This window comes from Astyanax mexicanus, chromosome 22 (genome assembly GCF_023375975.1).
Source record: "Astyanax mexicanus isolate ESR-SI-001 chromosome 22, AstMex3_surface, whole genome shotgun sequence".
In the NCBI taxonomy this organism is placed as follows: domain Eukaryota; kingdom Metazoa; phylum Chordata; class Actinopteri; order Characiformes; family Acestrorhamphidae; genus Astyanax; species Astyanax mexicanus.
Window position 1 is genome coordinate 19359193 of NC_064429.1, and position 23548 is coordinate 19382740.

Below are 23548 nucleotides of genomic sequence, written 5' to 3' on the forward strand. Positions count from 1 at the left end.
CCTCCTACTGAGAGCTGCTGTCAGACCGGCTCCGGTCAAGAGAAGCACATAATGAATACGGAATAAGTCATGACTGCATCCCCAGCGTAGCAGCAGTGTGGCATATGAAAGAAGTCTGCATCCAAGAAGACGTCAGTGCCATAAAGAATAAGATTCAAGAGAAAAATTATGACAATCTATGGAAAGCATTATGTTTTTTAACCTATATATAAGCATAGATATGTTATACATTTTTTTACACGTTAAAATTAGGTATTTTATACTATATTTTTATATTTCTATACAAGACTCTCACATAAAGATATCTCACCAGCTCTATTCTCGCCAGTTTCAGTCCTTTTCAGAATTAAAGGTTGTCATTTTTATGCAAAAAATGCACCATGAGCGTTTACCCAAAGTTAGTGTTAACTTGTGCTAAATGGCAAAACACAAACAAGCTACTTCATGCTTAACTGCAATAGAAACACAAAACTCTCCTTAATTTGCTGATTTGCCATGGACAGCAGGTACAGATCCCTCCTTCAGAAGAAGTCTGCTGGCTAATTTTGCTGTGTACTGTCTGAGGTGCTTTACCAAAATGACCAAAATGGCAGATCCTCAGCTGATCTACTAGGTTGGACTATGGTAGGAGAAAGGTTGATGGGTGAGGGGTGGTGCCAGGGTGGTTCTATGCATATGTTCTATGCTTCCTTATTGTGACATTATAGACTTAGAGAATCATATGATTCCTGACACCAAACTCTTTCAATTGAGTTACAAAAAAAGGGTGGATAGACTTTTTTTTTTTATTTGCACTTGGAGTGTTTATAGGGGCAGTCCAGAAACAAATAGAAATACAAAAGCATGCAAAAAGTGAGGTTAATAATAACATGTCCCTTTTAAACAATACTGAGAGATTGAGGTAATATAATCAAACATATACTAAACTAAAGAAATTTATTTTTTAAATTGTTTCAGTTAAGAACTAAAGTTAAGTTCGGAATAAGGAAAATAAAGAGTGAGAAGAAAGCCTCTTCTATGTATGGCATATACTGTATATGCAGTCATACATGAAATCATGACATCGTGTAGGTTTTGTTATCTTTGAGGATCAGTGGCACTTTAACAGTTGTGGCATTAGCAGTGGATTTATTTGTATCGCTTTAGATTAAAAGTTCATTATCAAAGGACAGATGGCGCCTCCAGCAAGACATGGCAGAAAGTAATCTGTTGACATGGCTGTACTTAAGCGCGTCTTTTATGTGGTTAGATGCCTTTTCCTGTTATCCGCTTGTCATTCATTCATATCAGCAGGGGACCCTGAAACGAGGCGCCAGCATCACATAAATTCTTTCGGCTTTGGTTACTGATAGATGCTGAGAAATCTCGTTATGTGACTGGTTTGGTATGTACGTGTCAAGTATACATGATTAGACCAAAAGCGTCTTTAAAAAAAAAAAGCTTGAAAGGATTGCTTGGGTTCACTGACTGAGAGTATTTTTGTACCGTGTGAAATCGGGTAAAAACTGGTAGAGTTTTATTATTGTGGTAGTAATTATTATAGGTGTATTAAAAACCTTCCTCAATGTAAATAAATGCACTTGGCGCCGGCTGCTACGCCAGAAGGCAGGCTATGTGGAGTCTATGTAAATGTATATTGTACTTAAAACATATTGATAAATGTCTAAGTGTGCTATAAATATACTAACACATTTCTATACTTACTTAAAATTGTATTAAAAGTACATTAATATTATGCTTTCATCAACTATTTTAAAGTAAACTTTGATCATACTTCTTAAAAAGTACAATATAGTGAATTTAAAAAAGTACACTTTTAGATTAATGTAATTTAATATACTTCTAAAATACTTATTTCCAAATATACTTTTGTAAATTTTAAGCAAAGTGTGTTAAAACAATTGTTACAGAAGTTCACTTAAAGTACAATGCATCATGTACATTTTTAGAAAGTAAAATAAATTACAAACTACATTGGTAAAAAATGTTTTAAAAATATATTTAGGTATTACATTAATACAACAGTTAAAATGTATTTCATTGCTCTGTAATATAAATATAAATAATAAATAAATATAAGTAAGTCATAGAGTGTTAAATAACATTTAAATGTCAAATAGAAATTGTATAACAGAGTATTTCAAATATACTTTTATACCCAATGAAGTATACTAGATGTGCTATTACAAAGGACAGAAACAAGAAGCATATTTGTACTCTATATTGTAAATATATTTAACATCAATTCTTAGTACATTTCTAATATACCCGGTGTATAAAAGTTGTAATACTAATAACATATACTAATAAAATATAATATATACTAATATAAAATATATATTTCGAATGTACCCCGTGTTTAATAGTGATACAGTTGTAATACTCATTAAATGTTTTATAATTTTACTGTAAGCATATTTAAAATATGGGGTTACATACTGTACATGAAGTAGAATGTTTAAATGTTACTTAAGTATATTTAAAATAGTTCCATTTTAGTACAGTTAAGAACACTTAGCACAATTTAAGTAAGACTTTTCTACTATTTTTAATACAATTAAAGTATAATAAGTACAAAATAGTTGTTCCATTTTAGCACTCTTTAAATGTACTGATTAATAATTTGGCTACAAGAACACTTTAGTGCACTATAGCATAATAATGCTTAGTATATTTTAATCATTTTTTTTTTTACTAGGCTTATCCTGCTTTATGTTGTCAGACAGGTTTTATTAAGGATTATGAAGGATTTCTTGATTTTACAGGTGTGACAGAAATCAGGCCTGGTCGTGGGTAGTGAAATTGAATTAAAGGAAGGAAGGAAGGGAAGGAAGGAAGGAAGGAAGGAAGGCTAAGATTTAGGTTTTGAGTAGCTTTAAGTAACTACAAATTTACTCTTTCTTGGCTTTACAGCATCCACTGTGTTCCTATTCTCTCACCACCCCCACACACCTGCCGTCCCCAGCATTGTTTCTGTCAGCCATTAGTATTTAAAGTGGGCAGTAACGTGGAATAAAATGGGTGTGAAATCCATTGCAGGCCAGCTGAATATCTGCGTAAACTGTGAGATTAATTAGAGCATCTTGCGAGGGGAGGACTAAATTTGTTCTTGGTTGTGGGAGGCCACGGTTTGTTAGCTTGCTAATCTCGGCACGCTGCATGTGGAAATGGGGAATTAATGATTATGAAACTGATATGCTTAGCGAGCTCATCTGGATCGGATGCATCATCATCCACAGTCATCGTTCCAGGCAGACACATGTTTATGGCATCATAATTGGGTCATCATAACAGCTATTTTATTTCAAATCACCGTGATTTACAAACCCGTGTAATGTAGGCAGTACATATTAACCTGTTTCTTACGGTCTGAGCCTGCGCCTCTCCGAATTTACTGATAAAACATTTTGTTTAGTAGAACATTTTCTGAATGTTACAGTTAACTTTCTTAGAATGTTTATTTTGTTATGTTTTCTGGATGTTCTGAGAACGGTTTTAACTAGTGATGGGACGATACACTTTTTTCAGCTCCGATCCGATACCGATATAAAATTGCGGATACTTATACTTTTAGTTTATTAATAGTACTATGATTAAGGTTACATAATGAGGCTGAAACAGACCACACAGCCCTTTGAAGAGCAAACAAAAGTCCATTTAATGTATAAGCAATCAAACGCCATTTATTTAGTTATTCCACCAAATATTGATTTCTGAACTCTTAAAACTTTATCAATATGAACTTGTTTTCTTTGCATTATTTAAGGTCTGAAAGGTCTTTGTTATTTTAGCTATTTCTCATTTTTTGCAAATAAATACTCTAAATGACAATATTTTTATGTTGTCCATAGTTTATAGAATAAAACAACACTGTTTATTTAATTTAAACATATATCTATAAATAGCAAAATCAGATAAACTGATTCCAGAGCTGTATATAACCAACATTTCTAGATAACTTCATTATTTGACACCTCTGATTCTGTCTGAATAGGGATTTAAACTGGAAAGCTCAGAGGTGCTCCAGGAACAAGACAGAGCTCTGATTTAGGTCATGAAAACCCAGAAGGAACAGCAGGAACTCTGTTGTTTACAGCTTAATTACTAAGCAATAAAAAGGTGTGAGGCAGTTTTTGTGATTTCTCTTTTTTTCTCCACTACTCCCACACTGTTGATAATGGAACATGAATCTCGTACAGCGCTGCTTTAACCTTTCTCCTCTCTGTCATGTGCTCCTTTAGGGAGCTGCTCAGTGAAGTGAATTTTAATTGGCAGGAAATAAGGGCCATGACACTTTGCTTCAGTGCTTCAAAAATAAGCAAGGCTGTGACACCTCCTGGTAAAACGTGTGAAAAGAACTGAGGCGCTAACTAAATTAGCAAGAGCCTTCATGACTCGCCTCACTCCTTTAAAGCTGTTCTGTACACTGTGATCTATCAAAACGGACAAGTACAGATTCCTGAAATCTGCTATTTTAGGTTCCAATCTATAAAAGAGAACTTTTTGTGTAATCTTGTCTTATCTAAACGTTTTCCGAATGTTAGGAGCAAACATTCCTACAATAAAGATAATTGAACCCTCTAAAAAACGTTATACAACCTTGGTTAAAGTTTCCCCAATGTTAGGAGGACATGTTCCCACAGTGACGTTAATGAAACTATCTAAAAATGTTACACAATTTCGTAAATGTTCTTCTAATGTTACAAGAAAATGTTTCCAATCTAACGTTAATAGGATGTGCTTAAAGATACATGATCTTTTTGAATGTTAGGAGAAAAGCCAGGAGAAAACGTTCCCAAAGTAATGTAAATGAAACATTCCCCCAATGTGATGATGAAACATTCCCACTGCAATATTAAAGGATTTTCTAAAACTGTTACACAATCTCACCAAAGTCCCCCAATGTTACGACAAAATTTTACTTCAGTAACTTTAATAAAATGTTTAAAATATGTAACACAACCTTGCCTAATGTTCCCCCAATTTTAGGAGAAAACATTCCCACAAAAACGCAAATGAAACATTTTTAAAAAAGTAAAAAAAAAATCCCCCTATATTAGAAGAAAACGTTTCCACAGTACCTTTCACGAAACATTCTAAAAATGTTACATTTTCTCGTCAAAGTTCCCCCAATGCCAGGAGAAAATGTTCCCTCAGTGATGTTAATGGAACATTTGAAAAAAAAATAAACTTAACTTTTCTTTGAGTATCTTTCATTAAATGTTTAAAAAATGTTACACAACCTCAACTAATGTTCCCCCAATGTTAGGCAAAAAGCACAAAACCACAAAAACGCAAATGTAACATTTTTAAAAAGTTAAATAATCTTCTCAAAATTCCCCCAATAAAAAAGAAAATGTTCTAAAACATTTTACACTGTCATGTCAAAATTCCCCCAATGTTAGGAAAAAAGACACAGTTTCCACAGTAACTCCACTCCAAGAGAGCAAAGAGAGAGCATGTTAAATTATTGTTGAAAATAAGGTTGAGGCAATGTTGTGTGAATGTTTCTTGTAAATGGACAAAAACGTTCTAAAAACATTATTAAAACTGGACCAGATTATTGTTGAAAATAAGGTTGAGGCAATGTTGTTCGAATGTTTCCTGTAAATGGACAAAAAAGTTGTAAAAATATAATTTTAAATGACTGTTCCAAGAATGCTAATTTTTTTCCATTTTTTAGATGATCCTGAAACACTGATCTTTGGGCCACCAGTATTTTTTTATTTTTTATTTTTTTGCTGTGTTTTATTAGATGACCTTTGCTTATGCTGCATTCACAAAATCCATTTTTTAGCCCTGATTTCTCACTTGCTGATGATTCTTGAAGAACACTGGAAGAAGAGCCTCAGATCAGAGGAAATTATCTGTATTGGCTCAGTCACTATTGAGCTGAGAATTCACAGATACCTCACAGACATCAGAAACACATCTAGCAGGCTTATATTTGGACCTGTCAATGAGTCCAGATACTGTAGTGTGAAACTCCAAACACCCATGAGGGACCTGTATGTATCACAGGCACTCTGACAACCCCAACATTATGAAATAAGGTCCTGCAACCAGTGAACTTACCTTAACACACACTCCAGCATAATATTTCAACAGGACAATGCTAGTCCTCATACTCCTGCTAGTATATGAGCTTGTCTTGATGACATAGATGGCTTATCAACCATGGAACATGCGTGTTCTCCTCCACCAGTCTTACACGCTGCTTTTGGATAACTTTATGCCACTCCTGGTGCAAAGATTCAAGCATTTCAGTTTGGTTTGATGGCTTGTGATCATCTTCCTCTTGTTTTCAATTAGGTAAAATCAAAGAAATTCCCAATTTTAAATGGTCTCTAATTTTTTTTTCCCAAAGCTGTATGTGAGAATATTTGAGTTGCCTGGGATGGATTATTGCCAGACACCATTAGGAACCTCTACAAATTATCTCATGCTAAGATATCTGGCATGTATAATAATTTATTACTAAGGTCCAAGCGTGTAGTGCTTATATAATCGCTATATAAACCTTATATAATCACTAGCCGATGTTAACTGCTAGCCAATGCTAATCGGTAACTAGCGCTGAATGCTAAGCTAAGGCTAGTCAGTTATTAAAAGCACTAATAATAGTGTGAAGCCTTAAAGAGGCAGTGTGTAAATGCTGTTGACTTTTATAAATTGTGTTGGTTAAATTTATGTGCTTTAATGGTTTATAATGTAAATAGGTTGTTTGAAACAGAATAATTTGCTGTTTTGCTCTATTGTGTAGATAGAGATTGAGTTGGGAAATTCTTGTGATGGCGAGTCACACACAGTAAGATCCATAACTTCTGAACCGTAAGGCCTATTCTCAAGATTTTTTTAGAGTTGCTTGTACCGTCAATTGCCGCTTGCAGCTATATTTATTATTATTATTGTTCTTGGTAATAGCATTGTAATCCAACACCTCCTTCTTGGTGCACATGTTTTTTTAAAGATAAATGTATATTTTAAAAATGAAATTAGAATTCCATACCTATGTGATATATGTGATACCTGCCAACTTAAACTAATAGGCACAGTTAACACAGTCCAGCTTGAGCTGCATTTATATCAGTTGGGGATCTCTTCTGGAAGGAGCCCACTGAAGAAGGCTTTCCTGCCAAGTTTCTAAACTGCTATGTGGAGAGCAGCTGACGCTGTGCTGCTGCAGTGTGGTGAGGCTAGGGCAAATTATTTATTACGCTCTTCTCCTCCGAGGCCGGCGCTGGCAGCCTCCCATCTCCTCAATATAGCAGAGCACGCCACCAGACCACGCTTCCATTAGGACCTGAAATATGGCGCGCCGTATTCCCGACAAGCACCTCGTTTGATAAACTCTCCGGGAAAAAGAGATAGGAGCCACTTTAATACAGAAAAAATAAAATGTTTATTTGTTTTATCGGTTGCTAATGCGTTAAAAGGTGCCCCCTCTGACCCGATCCTCTCTGGGTAAATACAACAGGAAACGTGAGGTGATTTTTTCTGAGGTTTTCCTATTCGCTTTAGAAAAAAAAAGAGAGAGAGAGAGAGATAACGTCAAAATAAAACAAGTGTTCTTGAAAACAGATTCCCTTTACCCCTCTCCTCCTCTGTACATCCACAATCAGCAATTCTGCAAAGGCAATAAAATGCAATCCAAAGAACTGTCAGACATTCCACAGAAAAAAAACAGCTATACATTTACATGTCTTGACATTTACCTAGAACTATTTATATATATATATATATAAAAATGTACAGTATCACATTTTTGTGTCTCAGTGCAAGTTCAGGAAGGAACGGAAATAACGGAAAAGAAAAACTTGTGCATCGTGGCCTGTCCCAAAGTCTGCAATCATGTGTCATGTATAGAATTTGATGTTGTGTATGCGTTCATGTGCTTTAACTACCTAAATTTGTCCTATTTCTCACGTGTGAAAAGATACAGGTTAGAGAACACACAGGCTACATTTACATGCATCCTGATAAAAATCTGTTAATAATCTGAAAAATAGCTCAGTTGAAATAGAACACGTCTTTGTTTACACTTCATAGAGTACTCAGAGTAATCTGTTTTTTTTTTTTTAAATCTGAGTAATCTGAGGTTGTTCTGTTGCAGTTTGAAGACGATTTCAGGTGGATAATACTTTAAAGGACCATTAAGGATTTTATGCTGAGTTTAATCACTGGCAGCTTCAGCCAGTATTTTATTATTTGAACTGTGTAGATTAGGGCCTCAAAACCTGCCCCCTGTCATTCTCCAAGTCCCATTTCTTCACTCAGGGTTGCCAGGACTAGACAAAACAAGCAAACACTGTGCCATGAAAATGGGTGAGCTGGCTATTTTTCTGCTGAACAGGTAATCATTGAGCTTCAGGAAGGTAGCAAACCATAACTAGGTAATTTACCACCAACACTTGTGTAGTAGAAATGGATATTTTGGATGGTGAAACGTATTTATATTCACTGATCAGTTGCCAATCTGGCAACCTGCGTAAGCTTCGTGTCTGGGACTACTGTAGCCATTTCACACATTTGCCTACAACTGATTATTCCTTTAAATAGAAGAATAATAGCTAATAATAGCCATGTAAACAGCTGCATCCAATTACATTTCCAATCAGAAAGTTTAAGCACATTTAAACTAGGCATCATGACAAAATTCAGAGTTGCAGTAGAAAAAAATGTGACTAGCCAGACTGTATTTCAAACATTTTGCAGAATTATTAAATCGAATTTTGGGGCAAAAAATTTAGCAAAATTTTAAACGACTTTAGATGTCATAGGCTCTAGTGAGCATTGAAACAAACAAACTGGAGAGATTTGTACAGCCATTTCTCATTTATATTATCATGGCTGTGTTGTTGTTTGCGGTCTAAACAAGTGTACACAGAACACGCTGTGGTCTACCTAATGGGGTCTATAACTTTGTGGAACCCGATGGTGTTCAACACACGTCTGGGAGTGCAAACACACCAGACAGTTCTGAAAAAGCGACCAGTGCAGAGCCGTTTTTAAGTGTTAGATATGACATTTTAGAATGTCTTCTCTTTGCGCGATGCCAAAAAAGAACCATTTTTATTCCAATAAAAAGGATTAGAACTGAAACATGGTTCTTAATGGATGACTAGATGGTTCTTTAGATGACTTCAGAAGACTTAAGCTCTTGTGACAGATTTCATCATTACTGTGTTGTTGTTTGCAGTCTGAAGATGCTGGAGATGGTGCAGTAAGAGCAGTGGCTCCTCTAATGGGGGCTAAAACTTTGTGACATACTAATGACGTCCAACACACATCTGGGAGTGCAAACACACCAGACAGTTCTAAATAAGAGAGCAGTGCAGAGACATTTTGTTAGTTGTAGGGATTCCATTTTAGAATGTCTTCTCTTTGAGCAATGCCAAAGAAGAACCATTTGTAGTCCAATGAAAAGGATTATAATTGCAAAAGAAAATTGCATTTTAAATGTGTATAGACTCTAAATGTTTTATACCAGTTTAAAAGGTAAAACCTGTTTTTTATAGAACCAAAGTCAGGTGATCTAAGCTCTTGTGACAGATTTGACCATGGCTGTATTGTTTGCAGGCTGAAGATGGTGCAGGAAGAGCAGAGGGGGTTTAAACTGCGAGTAGGAACACACCAGACAGTTCTGAGAGTGTGGTGCAGAGAGTTTTTAGTTGAGTTTTCGATATGGCATTTCCAAATGTCTTCTCTTTGAGCGATACCAAAGAAGAACCATTTTTAGTTCCATAAAGAATTTAAAAAGACACCTTTGTACACATTTTCTGTACAAAACTTCACAAACTTGGGTCTTTATGGAACCAAAGTGGTTATTTTTTGGCCACTTTAAGCATCTTCATTTTAATGAGCGCAGAACTGATTCCAATGCTTTATGAGTGTATGAATCTGGATCAGTGACTTGCAGACGCAGTATATCTGAAAATAATACTGTGCAATTTTGTTAAACAGGCAAATACTCGCACATATACATATAAACATATACAGACTTTGGAACAGGCCATTCATAAATACGCCTATGAGCTATCTTCACCACCCAAACTCCAAAATAGTTTTGGTCTTTTTCGGAATTCCAGAAGAAACAATAAATAATTACATGATACGTCTGTACAGTCACCGTCAAAATAGCAGCAGCGTGTTCAGCTTCGACTTTTAAAACAGAAACGAAAAAAAGTGCAATACTTTCACCAACACAAACCATCCCAACATACCAGCAATGCAAAACGAATGGCGTCTAGATTTGTAACAATAACGCAAAACCAAAAAATAAAACTAACTAACTAAACTGAAGGTGAAATACAAACTCAAGTGTACGTATGTGTGTGTGTGTGTGTTCCCTCGGTCCAGTTTTATTTACAGTGCGACGACGAGTTCTCTGGCTTTGTTTTGCCCCCCTTTTTTTTCAATCGAAAAAAGGGAGGAGAGAAAAGGCAAACAGACGTCCGTGTGATGGTGAAGCGCGTGGTGGAGTGTTATCAGCTGGTGCAGATGCTGTTGATGGTGATGATAGCCGGGTCCACTAGGCCCATCTCTTCGTGCTCGTTGACGCAGAGCTGGTAGCCGCAGCCTCGCCGGCGCTTCAGCGGGGTCACTTTGGCGTCGGGCTTGGCGCGAGGCGGCAGCAGGAAGCCCACGCTGCCCGCAATCAGCATGTGCCAGATGCTGTGGATGTAGAAGTAGTTCTCCTCCGTCTCCACGAAGGCGTACAGCGCCACGGCTGATGTAGCAATCATGGTGCCGGGGAAGAGGAAGAAGACCCAGCGCTTCCAGGTGGGCGGGTAGCAGCGGCGACGCCGGATGGTGCGCACGGTCTGTAAAACACAAGCAAACATCATTTAAAAACAAGTGCCAAAAAAGCCATGAACAATAATGTAATATATGATATTAGCATATAAATGGCTTATTCGATGAAAACTCTTTGGAAAAAAAAATAAGAGAGCACTTAAAAATGATGAGTTTCTTTGATTTTACCAATTTGAAATCCTCTGGAATATAATCAAGAGAAAGATGGATGATCACAAGCCTTCAAACCAAACTGAACTGCTTAAATTTTTGCACCAGAAGTGGCAAAAATTTATCCAAAAGCAGTGTGTAAGACTGGTGGAGGAGAACATGCCAAGATGCACGAAAACTGTGATTAAAACGCAGGGTTATTGCACCATATATTTATTTCTGAACTCTTAAAACTTTATGAATATGAACTTGATTTCTTTGCATTATTTGAGATCTGAAAGCTCTGCATCTTTTTTTTTTGTTATTTCCGCCAATTCTCATTTTTCTCAAATAAATGCTCTAAATGACAATATTTTTACTATATACTGTATATAACCAGCATTCAAATGCATGACTCATATGTGAATAATGGATCTGTATGAAGAATGATGCATCAGTTGCACCTCATACAGAAATAAATGTACAGTATTACCTTCATTTCTTTGTTGATTACTAATATTATGTGTGTTCCTCTCTATTTGTTTCATTAACTGCATCATTACTGCCTCAATTACTTTCTTTTAGTCCAGCAGTGACTCTGAGGTGTTTAAAAACACCAGCAGCACTGCTGTGTCTGATCTACTTTCATAAAATAAAATAAAAGTGTGTGCAAGGCGTTAAAATAGACTGTTGACGAGGTGTAAGATAGCAAAGAGCATTGTGAGTGTGCAACTGAAACACAGTTAATTTTGTTAATTATCTCTTGGAGTGGAGATGACATTAGCACAAATGTTCACTTACTTTTTCTAGCCTGCACTGTGGATAATTATTGTTACCCTGTGCTCAGTGTAACAATGGGTTCACTTCTTATCGCAACTGTACACTACAAAAAAGGATATTTTAGCAAGTAAAATCCTCCTAAATGTTGTCTAAATATCTAATATTTCTCATTTAGAAATTATTAAAGTGATATTAGAGTAATATATTTAGGAATTTATAACCTATTTGTAATAATGAACTGATTTAAGAATTGATTGATTGAAGAAATAATGATTAAAACAGGTAAAAAATATCTGTCAATAGAATTCGACACTTTTAGTAGATTTAATAATTTAAAACAAAGGACAAAGAGATTAGAAATAAGTCAAATACAGCTCTATTTATAGATATATGTAAGTAATAAGTATACCTATAAAAAGTAATAAGTAAAATGAACATTGTTGTTTTATTCTATAAACTACGAACAACATTTCTCCCAAAATCCAAATAAAAATGTTATCATTTAGAGCATTTAGAAAACACGTTTATATTCATAAAGTTTTAAGAGTTAAGAAATAAATATTTAGTAATATTTTAATCACAGTTTTAATCTTGGAATGTTCTCCTCCACCAGTCTTACACACTGCTTTTGGACAATATAAACACACTGTGACAAAAAAACACAATAAAACTGAGCCACTTTGATATGTGGTATTGGAATCCAACACATGTCTGATAATCAATCATCTATTTCTAACAATAACTTCCCTGTACTTGATTTAACTTATTTCATTTGAATTTGTATTGTTTGTATTGATTTCACACATGACTGTAATATTTATATATTTGGATTATTTCGTTTTTCTTAAGAAATAATGGTTAAAACAAGCAAAAAAAATATGTGTCAATAGAATATGACACTTTTAGTAGATTTAAACATTTTAAAACAGAACAATTAGATTAGACATTAAGTCAAATATTTGTATAAAACTCTAATAACAGATAATTAAGCTAAATTTAAGAAGATTTAAGTTGCTAAGATTAAAATTTTTGCAGTGTATACGCTTCATGTTTTTTTTTATGTCTTGTTTTCTGATAAAGAGAGAGACGGGATCAAAAGTCACTCAAATTCTAATCTTGTTAATGTTTTAGGGATAATCTTGTCCTGTGACAATATATTGTAGCTATAAAACAGAAGCATGGGGAGACAGATACGCTACTTCTGGGCCCCACAGTTAAATGCATCCACTTGAGCTGTTGGCCGTGGTGAATTCATAGCTATAAAGTGCTTCAACCCCCCCTCCCCCCCATGCAGGCAGATATTTCTGAAGACTGCCAGGTTAGAGTGCTGCGTGCTGGAGCTCTAAGCCCGGTCGCACGCGCTCCGTCCCCCGACACTACACACTCCATTATTCCATATCAGTCTGCCTTTCATTGATGCCATTATCAGTAATGCAAGCACTTCACTGTGGACCAGCTTTTCACAAGAGCACTCACTGCATTCGGGGACGAGTTGTAAATGCAATCGTGAAAAAACGATGGGCGTCAAACCTGGAGCTTCTCAGATTCAGAGCCATTCTTTTGCTGCGGTGCTGGACTGTCTGTTGGGTTCTGACCCCTTTGCAATGCTAATGTAACATTTGAATCTGGGGAGATAAGCCCCAGCTCCATTTTTGCACAGCGTGCTCTCTGGGGCTGCTACTCTGCTAGAATAGACCTGACCAAACACTTTGTAGAAACACCTCTACTCTCAATGTTCTCAGAAAGCTCAGAAAGAAGTACAATATTACATCCTGTTTTCCATTTCCAGTCTACTTTGGTTCCTTTGATTTCCATTTGATGTTCTCCACTACCTTTATCAACAAAAAAACAGCTTGTTGTCAAAACAATGGAAAGGCCAAATGGAAACCCTACCAGAAAAGACACATACATACAAATTATCATAGTAATTATTTTGAGTTTGGAAATTTTGGTAACATTTTACTTGGATGGTCCATTTGATGCTCAACTAAATAAAAAAGATAGAAACCAGAAAAGACACATACATACATAATTATCATAGTAATTATTTTTGGAAATTTTGGATGGTCTATTTCATGGCCTCATTGATGCTCAACTGACATTCAACTAACAGGGAGTCAACAAATAACTTTACTTGGTTTCTGAAAGGAAACGTGTCCAAAAAACAACCCTGGATTTCTGAAAGGAACAATCTACCAGTGACATTACCTGTTTTATGAAAGGGAATATCTAAAAAATATCATTGCTTGTTTTTTTAAAAGGAAGCATCTGCCAATAAAAAATTCAGAAACCAGAAAGGACAAAGACATATCAATTATCATAGTAATTATTTTGGATTTGCAAATTTTGGTAACACTTTACTTAGATGGTTCATTTCATGGCCTCATTGTTGCTCAACTGACTTTCAACTAACACCCTTTGAACTCTTTGAACTAAAAAGGTGAAAGTAAATGATTCTCTATTGAATGTAACCCTACATCCAACTCTAACCCAAACTCTAATTTCAACATTTTAGGATTGGGTTTAGAGTTACATTTAAAATTTAGATAAAGGTTAGATTGAATTGCATTTAATAGACAATCAGTTAAATGTTAGTCGAATGTCAGTTGAGCATCGATGAGGCCATAAAATGGTATCCAAGTAAAGTATTACCCATTTTTTTCTGAGCAGAACTTAAGGTCACATTGATACAAAGGTTGCACAAGAGGTTCTTCAGACTCATGCAATGAGCCACACTCAGGCTAAAAAGGGTTTAATAGTGTAAGCCTTTTTTGATGACACTGTACAAACACAAAAACAAATATAGAAAAAGAACATTATCGGAAATGTTTTGTCTATACTATTTAACCAGTCAAAGAAACACTTAGGTGTCCAACTAGTTTCTAAACAGTTTTGTCTACAGCTCTCTACAGCTCTAGAAAAAGGGACCACTTTAAAAGTTTTTATTTAAGAGTATATGTTAATTCTATAAACTGCTGGCAACATTTCTCCCAAATTCCAAATAAAACTATTGCAATTTAGAGCAATTATTTGCAGAAATATGAAATGTTAATTTAGAAAAAACAATACTAATGTTTAACTCAGTAATCAATATTTGGTTGAATAATCCTGTTTTTTAATTAAAGTTTTTATGCATCTTGGCATGTTCTCCTCCACCAGTCTTTCACACTGCTTTTGGGTGGTCTTATGACACTCCTGGTGCAAAAAAATCTTCCTCTTGATTACATTTCAGGGGTTTTCAATTGGGTTGTGGGTTTTTGCAAGGAGCATCTATAATTTACATTGCTTGCTTTCTGACAGGGCGAATCAACAAATTATATTGCTTACTTTTTGAAAGGGAGCATGTACAAATAACCGCACGTTTCTAAAAGGGACGATTTACAAATGACATTGCTTGGGTTCCGAAAGGAAATGTCTACAAATTACTTTGACTGGTTTCTAAAAGGTAGCATCTAAAAATTACATCACTTGGTTTCTGACAGGGAGAGTCAACGAATCATTTTACTTGGTTTCTGAAAGGCAGCATGTACAAAAAGATATTGCTTGGTTTCTGAATACCAATGACATCATCTGGATTCCAGAACTGATTTTTTTTGCTTGGTGTTGAAAGGGAGCATCTGTCAGTAAAATGACCTGGTAACTGGATGGGATTGTTCACAAATTTCATTGCTTTTTTCTAAAAAAGGAGTATCTATAATTTACATTGCTTGGGTTCTGAAAGGGAGCGTCTAAAAATTACATCACTCGGTTTGTGACAGAGAAAGTCAACAAATTACATTGCTTGCTCTCTGAAAGGGGACATCCAAAAATTACATCACTCTTTCTGAAAGGGAACATCTATACATTTCATCACTTGGTTTCTGAAAGGGACAGTCAACAAATTACTTTACTTGGTTTCTGAAAGCGACAACCTACCAAGCACATTAGCTGGTTTCTGGAATGGAATATCTAGAAATATCATTGCTTGGTTTTTAAAAAAGAGCATCCATCAATAAAATTACCTGGTTACTAGAAGGGATTGTCCACAAATTTCACTGCTTATTTCCTAAAAAGGAGCATCCATGATTTACATTGCTTGGTTTCTGGAAGGCAATGTCTACAAATGACTTTGCTTGGTGTCTGAAAGGGAGCATCTAAAAATTACTTTGCTTGGTATTTGACAGGGAGAGTCAACAAATTAGCTGATTGCTCTCTGAAAGGGAGCGTCTAAAAATGACATCACTCGCTCTTTGAAAGGTACTATCTACAAATGACATTGCGATGACACTGGGTTCTGAAAGGTGCAGTCAACAAACTACATTGCTCGGGTTATGAAAGGGACAGTCTACAAATTACATTGCTTGCTCTCTAAAAGGGAGCACCTAAAAATATCAATTGGTTTCTGAAAGGGGCTATCTACAAATTACATTGCTTGGTTTCTGGAAGGGAGCATCTAAAAATTACATCACTTGGTTTCTGACAGAGAGAGACAACAAATTACATTGCTTGCTCTCTGAAAGTGAGCATCTAAAAATAACATCACTCGCCTTGTGACAGGGCAAGTCAACAAACTATATTGTGTACTTTCTGCAAGTGAGCACGTACAAATAACCGCACTCAGTTTCTGAAAGGGACAGTCTACAGATTACATTGCTTGGGTTTTGAAAGGGAATGTCTATAAATCACATTTCTTGTTTTGTAAAAGGGACAGTCTACAAGTTACATTGCTTGGGTTCCGAAAAGGAACTCTTTATTTCCATTACCATGCAACAACTCAATGCAATGCTTGGCCTTTTGTTTTTGGGTCTATGAAGTCTTCTCTAGTGTTTCTTCTTTTTTTCATAAACTTAAGACTCAGTGGTGTTCTAGCATTCTGTGTACTAACATTTCAGATTGAGCTCTTTTTTTCTTTCTTTCTTTCTTTCTTTCTTTCTTTCTTTCTTTCTTTCTTTCTTTCTTTCTTTCTTTCTTTCTTTCTTTCTTTTTTCTTTCTTTTTCTCTCTCCCTCTCTTCGTGTCTCTTGCTTCACAATGACCCGATCAGGCTCCTGCTTTCCAGAAAGTAGAACATTTTCATTAATTGGCAATGGCTGGCTTGAGCTGTTCTTCACAGCGACACTTTTTTGCATTCTGTTCTTTGTGGATCCATTGCTCAGCCTTGCTCATGCTCATGCACTGGAAAAGCCAGATCTCAAATCCATATCTAGGGCAAAGAATACGTGTGAAGATATTCTGAACACACACCACATCTTCCTTCCACAATTAAATATCTCAATATATTAAAATGTCTGTTTTTATGGGTATATTCTAATAGTGTAAGTGAAATTACAACCTTCTAGAGTGCTGTAAAGTTCAAAAGTTCATGCCCTTGGAATTCTTTAACAACAAAGACCAGTATTTCCTTCCAATGCACTGGCATGCTAATGGTTTTACTGGAGTTTTACTGGTGATGGAATACGTGTATTTGAGACTGACCTTCTCCATAGAAAGCTAAAATGGAGATAATAAAACACTATTTATGTTAAACCTCCATATGTTAAAAAGTTCACATTTTTTTTCACACTTCTATTTAAAGATTCATACTTATAGCAGATCTTTTTTTTCATGGTCATGTTCAAATTGCTTTACATTCTTTGCTAGGTTAGCTGTCCTCTGATACTCACTGTACTGGCCTGAATGATGTACTTTCAAGGGGGTATTTGGTTAGTGTTGTTATAAGGAATTACTCTACTACTTCCATAGTTTACAAATATGTGAATTTGAACACAGGCAGTATCAAGAAGACCTCAATTATAAAGAGTACTGATGAATTGCCCCTCTATACAAACAGCCAATCAGCTTGCTGATTTTGTGGAGAGTGGGGGCAGGTCAAGCTCTCTTCGATGTGAAGATCTGTACAGACACAGTAGCCAAAACAAGCCAAATGGATATATAGCTCTGGAAAAAATAAGAGTTTTGTAGATGTTACCAAATTGAAAACCTCTGGAATATAATCAAGAGGAAGATGGATGATCACAAGCCATCAAACCAAGCTGAACTGCTTGAATTTTTGCAACAGGAGTGGCATAAAGTTATCCAAAAGCAGTGTGTAAGACTGGTGGAGGAGAACATGCCAAGATGCATGAAAACGTGATTAAAAAAACAGGGTTATTCCACTAAATATTATTTTTTCTTAAAACACTATATGAATACGAACTTGTTTTCTTTGCATTATTTGAGGTCTGAAAGCTCAGCATCCTATTTGTTCATTTAACCAGTTTTTATTTTCTGCAAATACATGCTGTAAATGACAATATTTTTATTTGTAATTTGGGAGAAATGTTGTCCGTAGTTTATAGAACAAAACATCAATGTTCATTTTACTCAAACATAAACCTATAAATAGCAAAATCAGAGAAACTGATTCAGAAACTGAAGTGGTCTCTTATTTTTTTCCAGATATATCTCTAATATGGTCATTTGACCTTTAGTTCTCAATATTTCGGCCTCTGCCCCCTATTCAAAGATTTATAAGTACTTTGATTTGTGTCATTTGCACTCAGAATGAAGACTTCCACACTGGCTTTAATGGGGTTCTGCAGTTCTAGGTTGTGCTAGGTTCATATTTTCATGTATGTTGTGGTTAAATAAGGAACTAGAGGCTCCTGTCAAATATGATCACACAATATGACCCAGATCACAGATTTGGTTAAATTCTCAAATCACTGTCAATCACGTATTTGGACTATAAATTGCCTGATAGCAATACATAACTGATCAACGTGTATCTCTACTTTGTAAATTTAAGTTTACAACAAGCAAACGGCTTCCATTGAGTGGAATGGGCCATATGTGTTCAAATGATGTAGTTAACTAAAAATCGAGCGTTTTCACACTCTCACCATTCATTAAAATGCTGGATTTTTTTTTTTCATTAAAGTCACAATCTATGATCTTGTATAGAAATGAGATGTTCTGCAAAGTGGAGAAGGTCTGTAATTTATTGGCTCATCCAGTTTATTCAGAAGAAGCATTCATCAGTAAAATAGACTTCATCTACTACTGTTGTGAGGGATTTGAGAGAAAGTGGATATTGATTGGATGACACGTGAATCGATCATTCTTTGACACTTGGCATGTTGGAACTCTTGGTGTTTTGTGCTTCAAATCTAGCTCCTGCCTTCTCACAGCTCAAAGCTGAAAACAATTAAACTCAGAGCAGGAACAGCTCATATGGCTGGGCTATATTTGGCAGCATTGTGATTCTGTTCATACCATCAGGAGCCCTCTCGAGTTTTCTGCAGGCGTTCTGCGATAAGAAAGGGAATCCCTGAAAGATTTAGTTCTTTCCCTTATGAGCCATGATGGAAGAGTTAAGAGAGATGGAAGTTTTACTCATCGCCAAAAAAAAAACTGCACCCAAAAGGAATTAACCAACAGAAATGAAACTAGGTGGGTAGTTGTGAACGCACGCCCTGGTGCCTTCTTAAGAGTTTGCCTTGAAGACACAGATACTATGCTTATTTGAGGGGTGAGACTCAGAAATAAGGATTGCTGGTTGAGGCGGTAGATCATGGACTATGATCCCTGTTAAAGAATCAAAGCACTGGCCAGGAAGATCCCTTTTTTCTTCGTTAATAGAACATATGTGAGTGTGTGTGTATAGGTGTGTATCTGTGTGGTCTGAAATATAAAGAAAAAGTAATACAATGTATTAGAATATTGATATGATTAGACTATTATTCAACAATTACATTCATAAATAAACTGCCATATGGCATCATCCAGCAAAAGAGATGTAATGTCAGTAATTGTACAATTGCCAATGTAACATTAGTGGATGCAAACATACTTAACATAATAATGTTATGAGGTATAAACAACAACATGTAATTTGAAATTCAAACTTTTCAAAATAAGCTTAGTCACAATCACAACAATAAACATTATTAGTATTAATAAAAGTAGCATTATATTAGTATTACAAACTAAATATTTATCATTATCACAAGCATCCAAACTTAGCTGGAGTGCTAGCAATCATCTTTAATCTTCATTACAGACACTTTAGCACTATCCTGACGGGATTAGTTTCTCAGGGAGACGTCTGTGAAAAATATTTTAAACTTCTACTCAGTGATAAAACTCTTGCATGCGGACTGCAGTTGAAAAAACAGGAGGACCCGTGAGATTTTTGGCTTTTTGGCTGCAGTAGCTCCTCCATTTCCACTCGCTGTTGTGTTCATGCGGATCGCCGTGGAAACGAGCGCCCAAAGTGTAATTACGGTGCGTGGCAGTGGACAAATAGCTATTTTATTAAACACGAGGATACAAAACTCAGAGATGTGGATCCGGACAGAAATTAAATTACCGGAGTTCAGCGAAAAACTGTAGGTAATTCAGCCTGTAATTTTCTCAGAGGATGTCTGAGAAAAATATGCACATGGTCGTTCTGGATGGGAATAAAATCACAGAGGACCCACCATAAAGGAGAAAATTATCCCAGGACCCCCCTGAGAAGCTAATCCCATCTGGATAGGGCTATTAAAAACGCCCAGACTTTAAAGATTAACAAGGTCCTGCAACCAGTGGCCTCACTTTTCTGAACGCACTCTCTTGTGCACTTTTCCAACAACAGTTTAATGCTCGTCCAAATACTGCTGCTGTCTTAGGAGATTGCTTTAAAGACACAGACACTATGCCATGGCCATCTGCACTGCCAGACTTATCCCTGATTGAATATACAGTGTGTGGAATGCTCTTGCATGCACTTATATCAACACTTCAACCCCTACTGCAAAATCTTTTGAGAATATTTAAGCTGCATTCACCATTAGGAACCTCTACAACTTCGTGCTGAGATGTCTGGCATGTTGCATGTGTGAAGCTTAATGAGACGCAAAAAATATGCCTTGCATGACTCAAAGCATGCAAAAGGCCTGTACTAATTCTCTTAATTAATCATGGGTGTGTTTTGGGCGTGACATGAACTAAACCAATCAGTGTGCAACTTGTCATTCCTTCTAAGAAGCAGGTGAGCTCTGACTTTGGCACGTTGATATCTGAACAGCACAGTGCTTTTGTGCATCTCAGCAGAGGATACCGATCTGCGTTTTCACGCTGTAAAGGAACCCCAGCAGCTAATTTAAGGGAACAGCAATGTTATTTTACTCTTTATTCTGTTTATTGTTGAATAAAAAGTTGGGTTTGTGCTCTGCAGCGCTTATAGGATATAGGATTGGACGGATGACTGCTGACTGTCGTCAGGGTTTAAATCAGTCAGTGGAGCACCTGTGGTTTTCACCGCCAAAATGTGGATGGGGATGGGGGGGTGTGAAATAAAGTGTAATAGGAAGGGGTACTACAGACAAGTAGCTCTCCAGCCCAGAGGGTTGTTGAACCAAATTGCAGAACAGTTGATCTCAAAGCAAGTAAACCCAAGAAGAAAGGAAAAAAAAATAAATAAACACAGTGCTCCTCACTCAATACACTACCGCTGCCAGGGCTAGTAAATTAGGACGCAGCCAGAAAAAAAAACATCATCATAAGGAGATAGGGAGCTCGAGACAAGCGCAACAGAGAGACAGGGGAGGGATGTAAACAAAAGCTGGCCAGAGAGGCATCTTATTTATTGATTTATTTCATTATCATTCATTATAGTTCAAACAACCTTACAGGCCTAATGCCGACCCCTGCGATACGCCATGTGCAGGTTGTACGATAGGGCCCTAAGTGTTGCCAATATCAGTCTAGATTTTTCATCATTTACTCTTTCTGGTAAGCTTTATCTTCTCTCTGAATACTGATGCAATCTTCCACTTTCCTCTGGGTTCAACTATTACTGCAATGATTTCTTTGACGATGAGTGTGTTTTGGACAAAACGTTAAGTCTTTCTTGCTCTGTTTCACTGCATCTCTCTCTCTCTCTCTTTCTCTTTCTCACTTCACCTCACTCTGTCTCTCGGTTCTTCTTCTTTTTCCTGTCACACATTGCTTCCACACGACTGCAGCCCTCTGCTCAGCTCCACTGATTTAATTTGAGCGAGTCTGTGCACATTCACCATGACAGCCCTCACTGCAACTACATTATAAACAGGGTGATATTAATGATAAGCACACCATGCACTACTATGAAACATGAATACCTCCTATATTCAGTTATACTACCCCAATTTACACCTGAAACCATGCTCTAGTTCTTAATCAGTTTAAGGGGCACCAAACAAGCAAAATTGTATTAGAGAAAATGTCCCTAAAAAGTATCTGAACCAGGGAAGTGAATAATATGCTTACATTTTAAAAAGAAGCCACTGATTAAAACGGGTGAGAAATTGGGGATAATCATTACAGAAACTGTATAGATACAGCTCTGGGAAAAAAAAAGAGACCACTTAAAAATTATGAGTTTTTTTTATTTTACCAAATTGAAAACCTCTGGAATATAATCAAGAGGAGGATGGATGATCACAAGCCATCAAACCAAACTGAACTGCTTGAATTTTTGCACCAGCAATGACATAAAGTTATCCAAAAGCAGTGTGTAAGACTGGTGGAGAAGAACATGCCAAGCTGAGTGAAAACTGTGATTAAAAACAGGGTTATTCCACCAAATATTGATTTCTGAACTCTTAAAACTTTATGAATATGAACTTGTTTTCTTTGCATTATTTAATGTCTGAAAGCTGTGCATCCTTTTTGTTAGTTCAGACATTTCTTATTTTCTACAAATAAATGCTCTAAATGACAATATTTTTATTTGCATTTTATTAGGTTTTACAAAGATGTATAACAAAATTATCATTTTATCTTGGTTTAAAATGTGATTACAAAGTAAAAAAAAGCAATGTGTTACTGCTAGGAAGGGACTGGTGATGTTTATGAAAAATACAGTACCAATCAAATGTTTGGACACATCTTAAATTTAGTGTTTTTAATTATTTAAAAAATGTTCTGCATCGTGGATTAATACTAAAGTCATCCAAACTACTAAGAAAAACAAATGAAATTATTTAATAAACAAAACAAGTGTTAAACAAACCAGAATATGTTTTATATTTTAGATTCTTCAACCAAGGACCCTCTTGCTTAGATGACATTTTTAGATGACATCTTGGCTGGATTTTCTCAGTCAGCTTTATGAGGTAGAGTCATCTGGATTTTCAGGCTTTCAGTTAACAGCTGTTCTGAACTTCTCAAGAGTTAATGACTGGGATTTTTTGTCTCTTAATGTGTTTGAGAGCATCAGTTGTAAAGTTTTGAGAGGTAGTGTTGGTATACAGTAAATAGCTCTAATTTGATTAAATGTTCTAATCCCTATTATGGCAAGAACTATTTAAATAAGTAAAGAAAAATACTTTAAGAAATGAAGGTCAGTCAATCTGAAACATTTGAATAAATTTAAAAGTATCCTCAAGTGCAGTTGCCGCAAAGACCATAAAAAAACATTATGATGAAACTAGGGCTGGGTATCGTTTTAAAATTTTCGATACCGATACCAGTACGGTACATTGGATACAGTACCAATACCCAAACAGTACCTTTTTTTAACCAACATGATACCATACTTTTGGATCTTGTGGAGCTAAGCACTATCTGCTTAAACTACAAATATTCATATTTTTTTTCCGAACCATACTACTGGATTCATTTCAGTTTTTAAGAGTTATTTTTAAGTAATAACAGCATTAGGTTGGGAAAATTAAATTGGTGTCAATCATTTTAAAATTATTGAAATCATGATTTTTTTTTTGGCTGGCATTTTTAACCCAGTATTATTGTGAGAAATAAAATTAATAATAAAAAAAACGTAATAATAATAAGCCTAGTGTGGTTAAGGTATGGCAGACTTGATTGTTATAGAAAGAGAG

The 23548-nt window shown here is 35.9% G+C and overlaps 1 protein-coding gene across 2 annotated transcripts in view; it reads right to left on the bottom strand.

Moving 5' to 3' along the window:
* Window positions 1–7378: 7378 nt before the first annotated feature.
* Window positions 7379–23548, bottom strand: part of tmem8b (transmembrane protein 8B) — a 280766-nt gene continuing 264596 nt past the window's right edge. For both annotated transcript variants that reach the window (XM_049470533.1, XM_049470532.1), the window contains exon 13: window positions 7379–10823. In XM_049470533.1, the coding sequence (XP_049326490.1) occupies window positions 10488–10823 (336 nt within the window). In that variant the 3' untranslated portion in view covers window positions 7379–10487. The remainder of the gene's footprint in view (window positions 10824–23548) is intronic.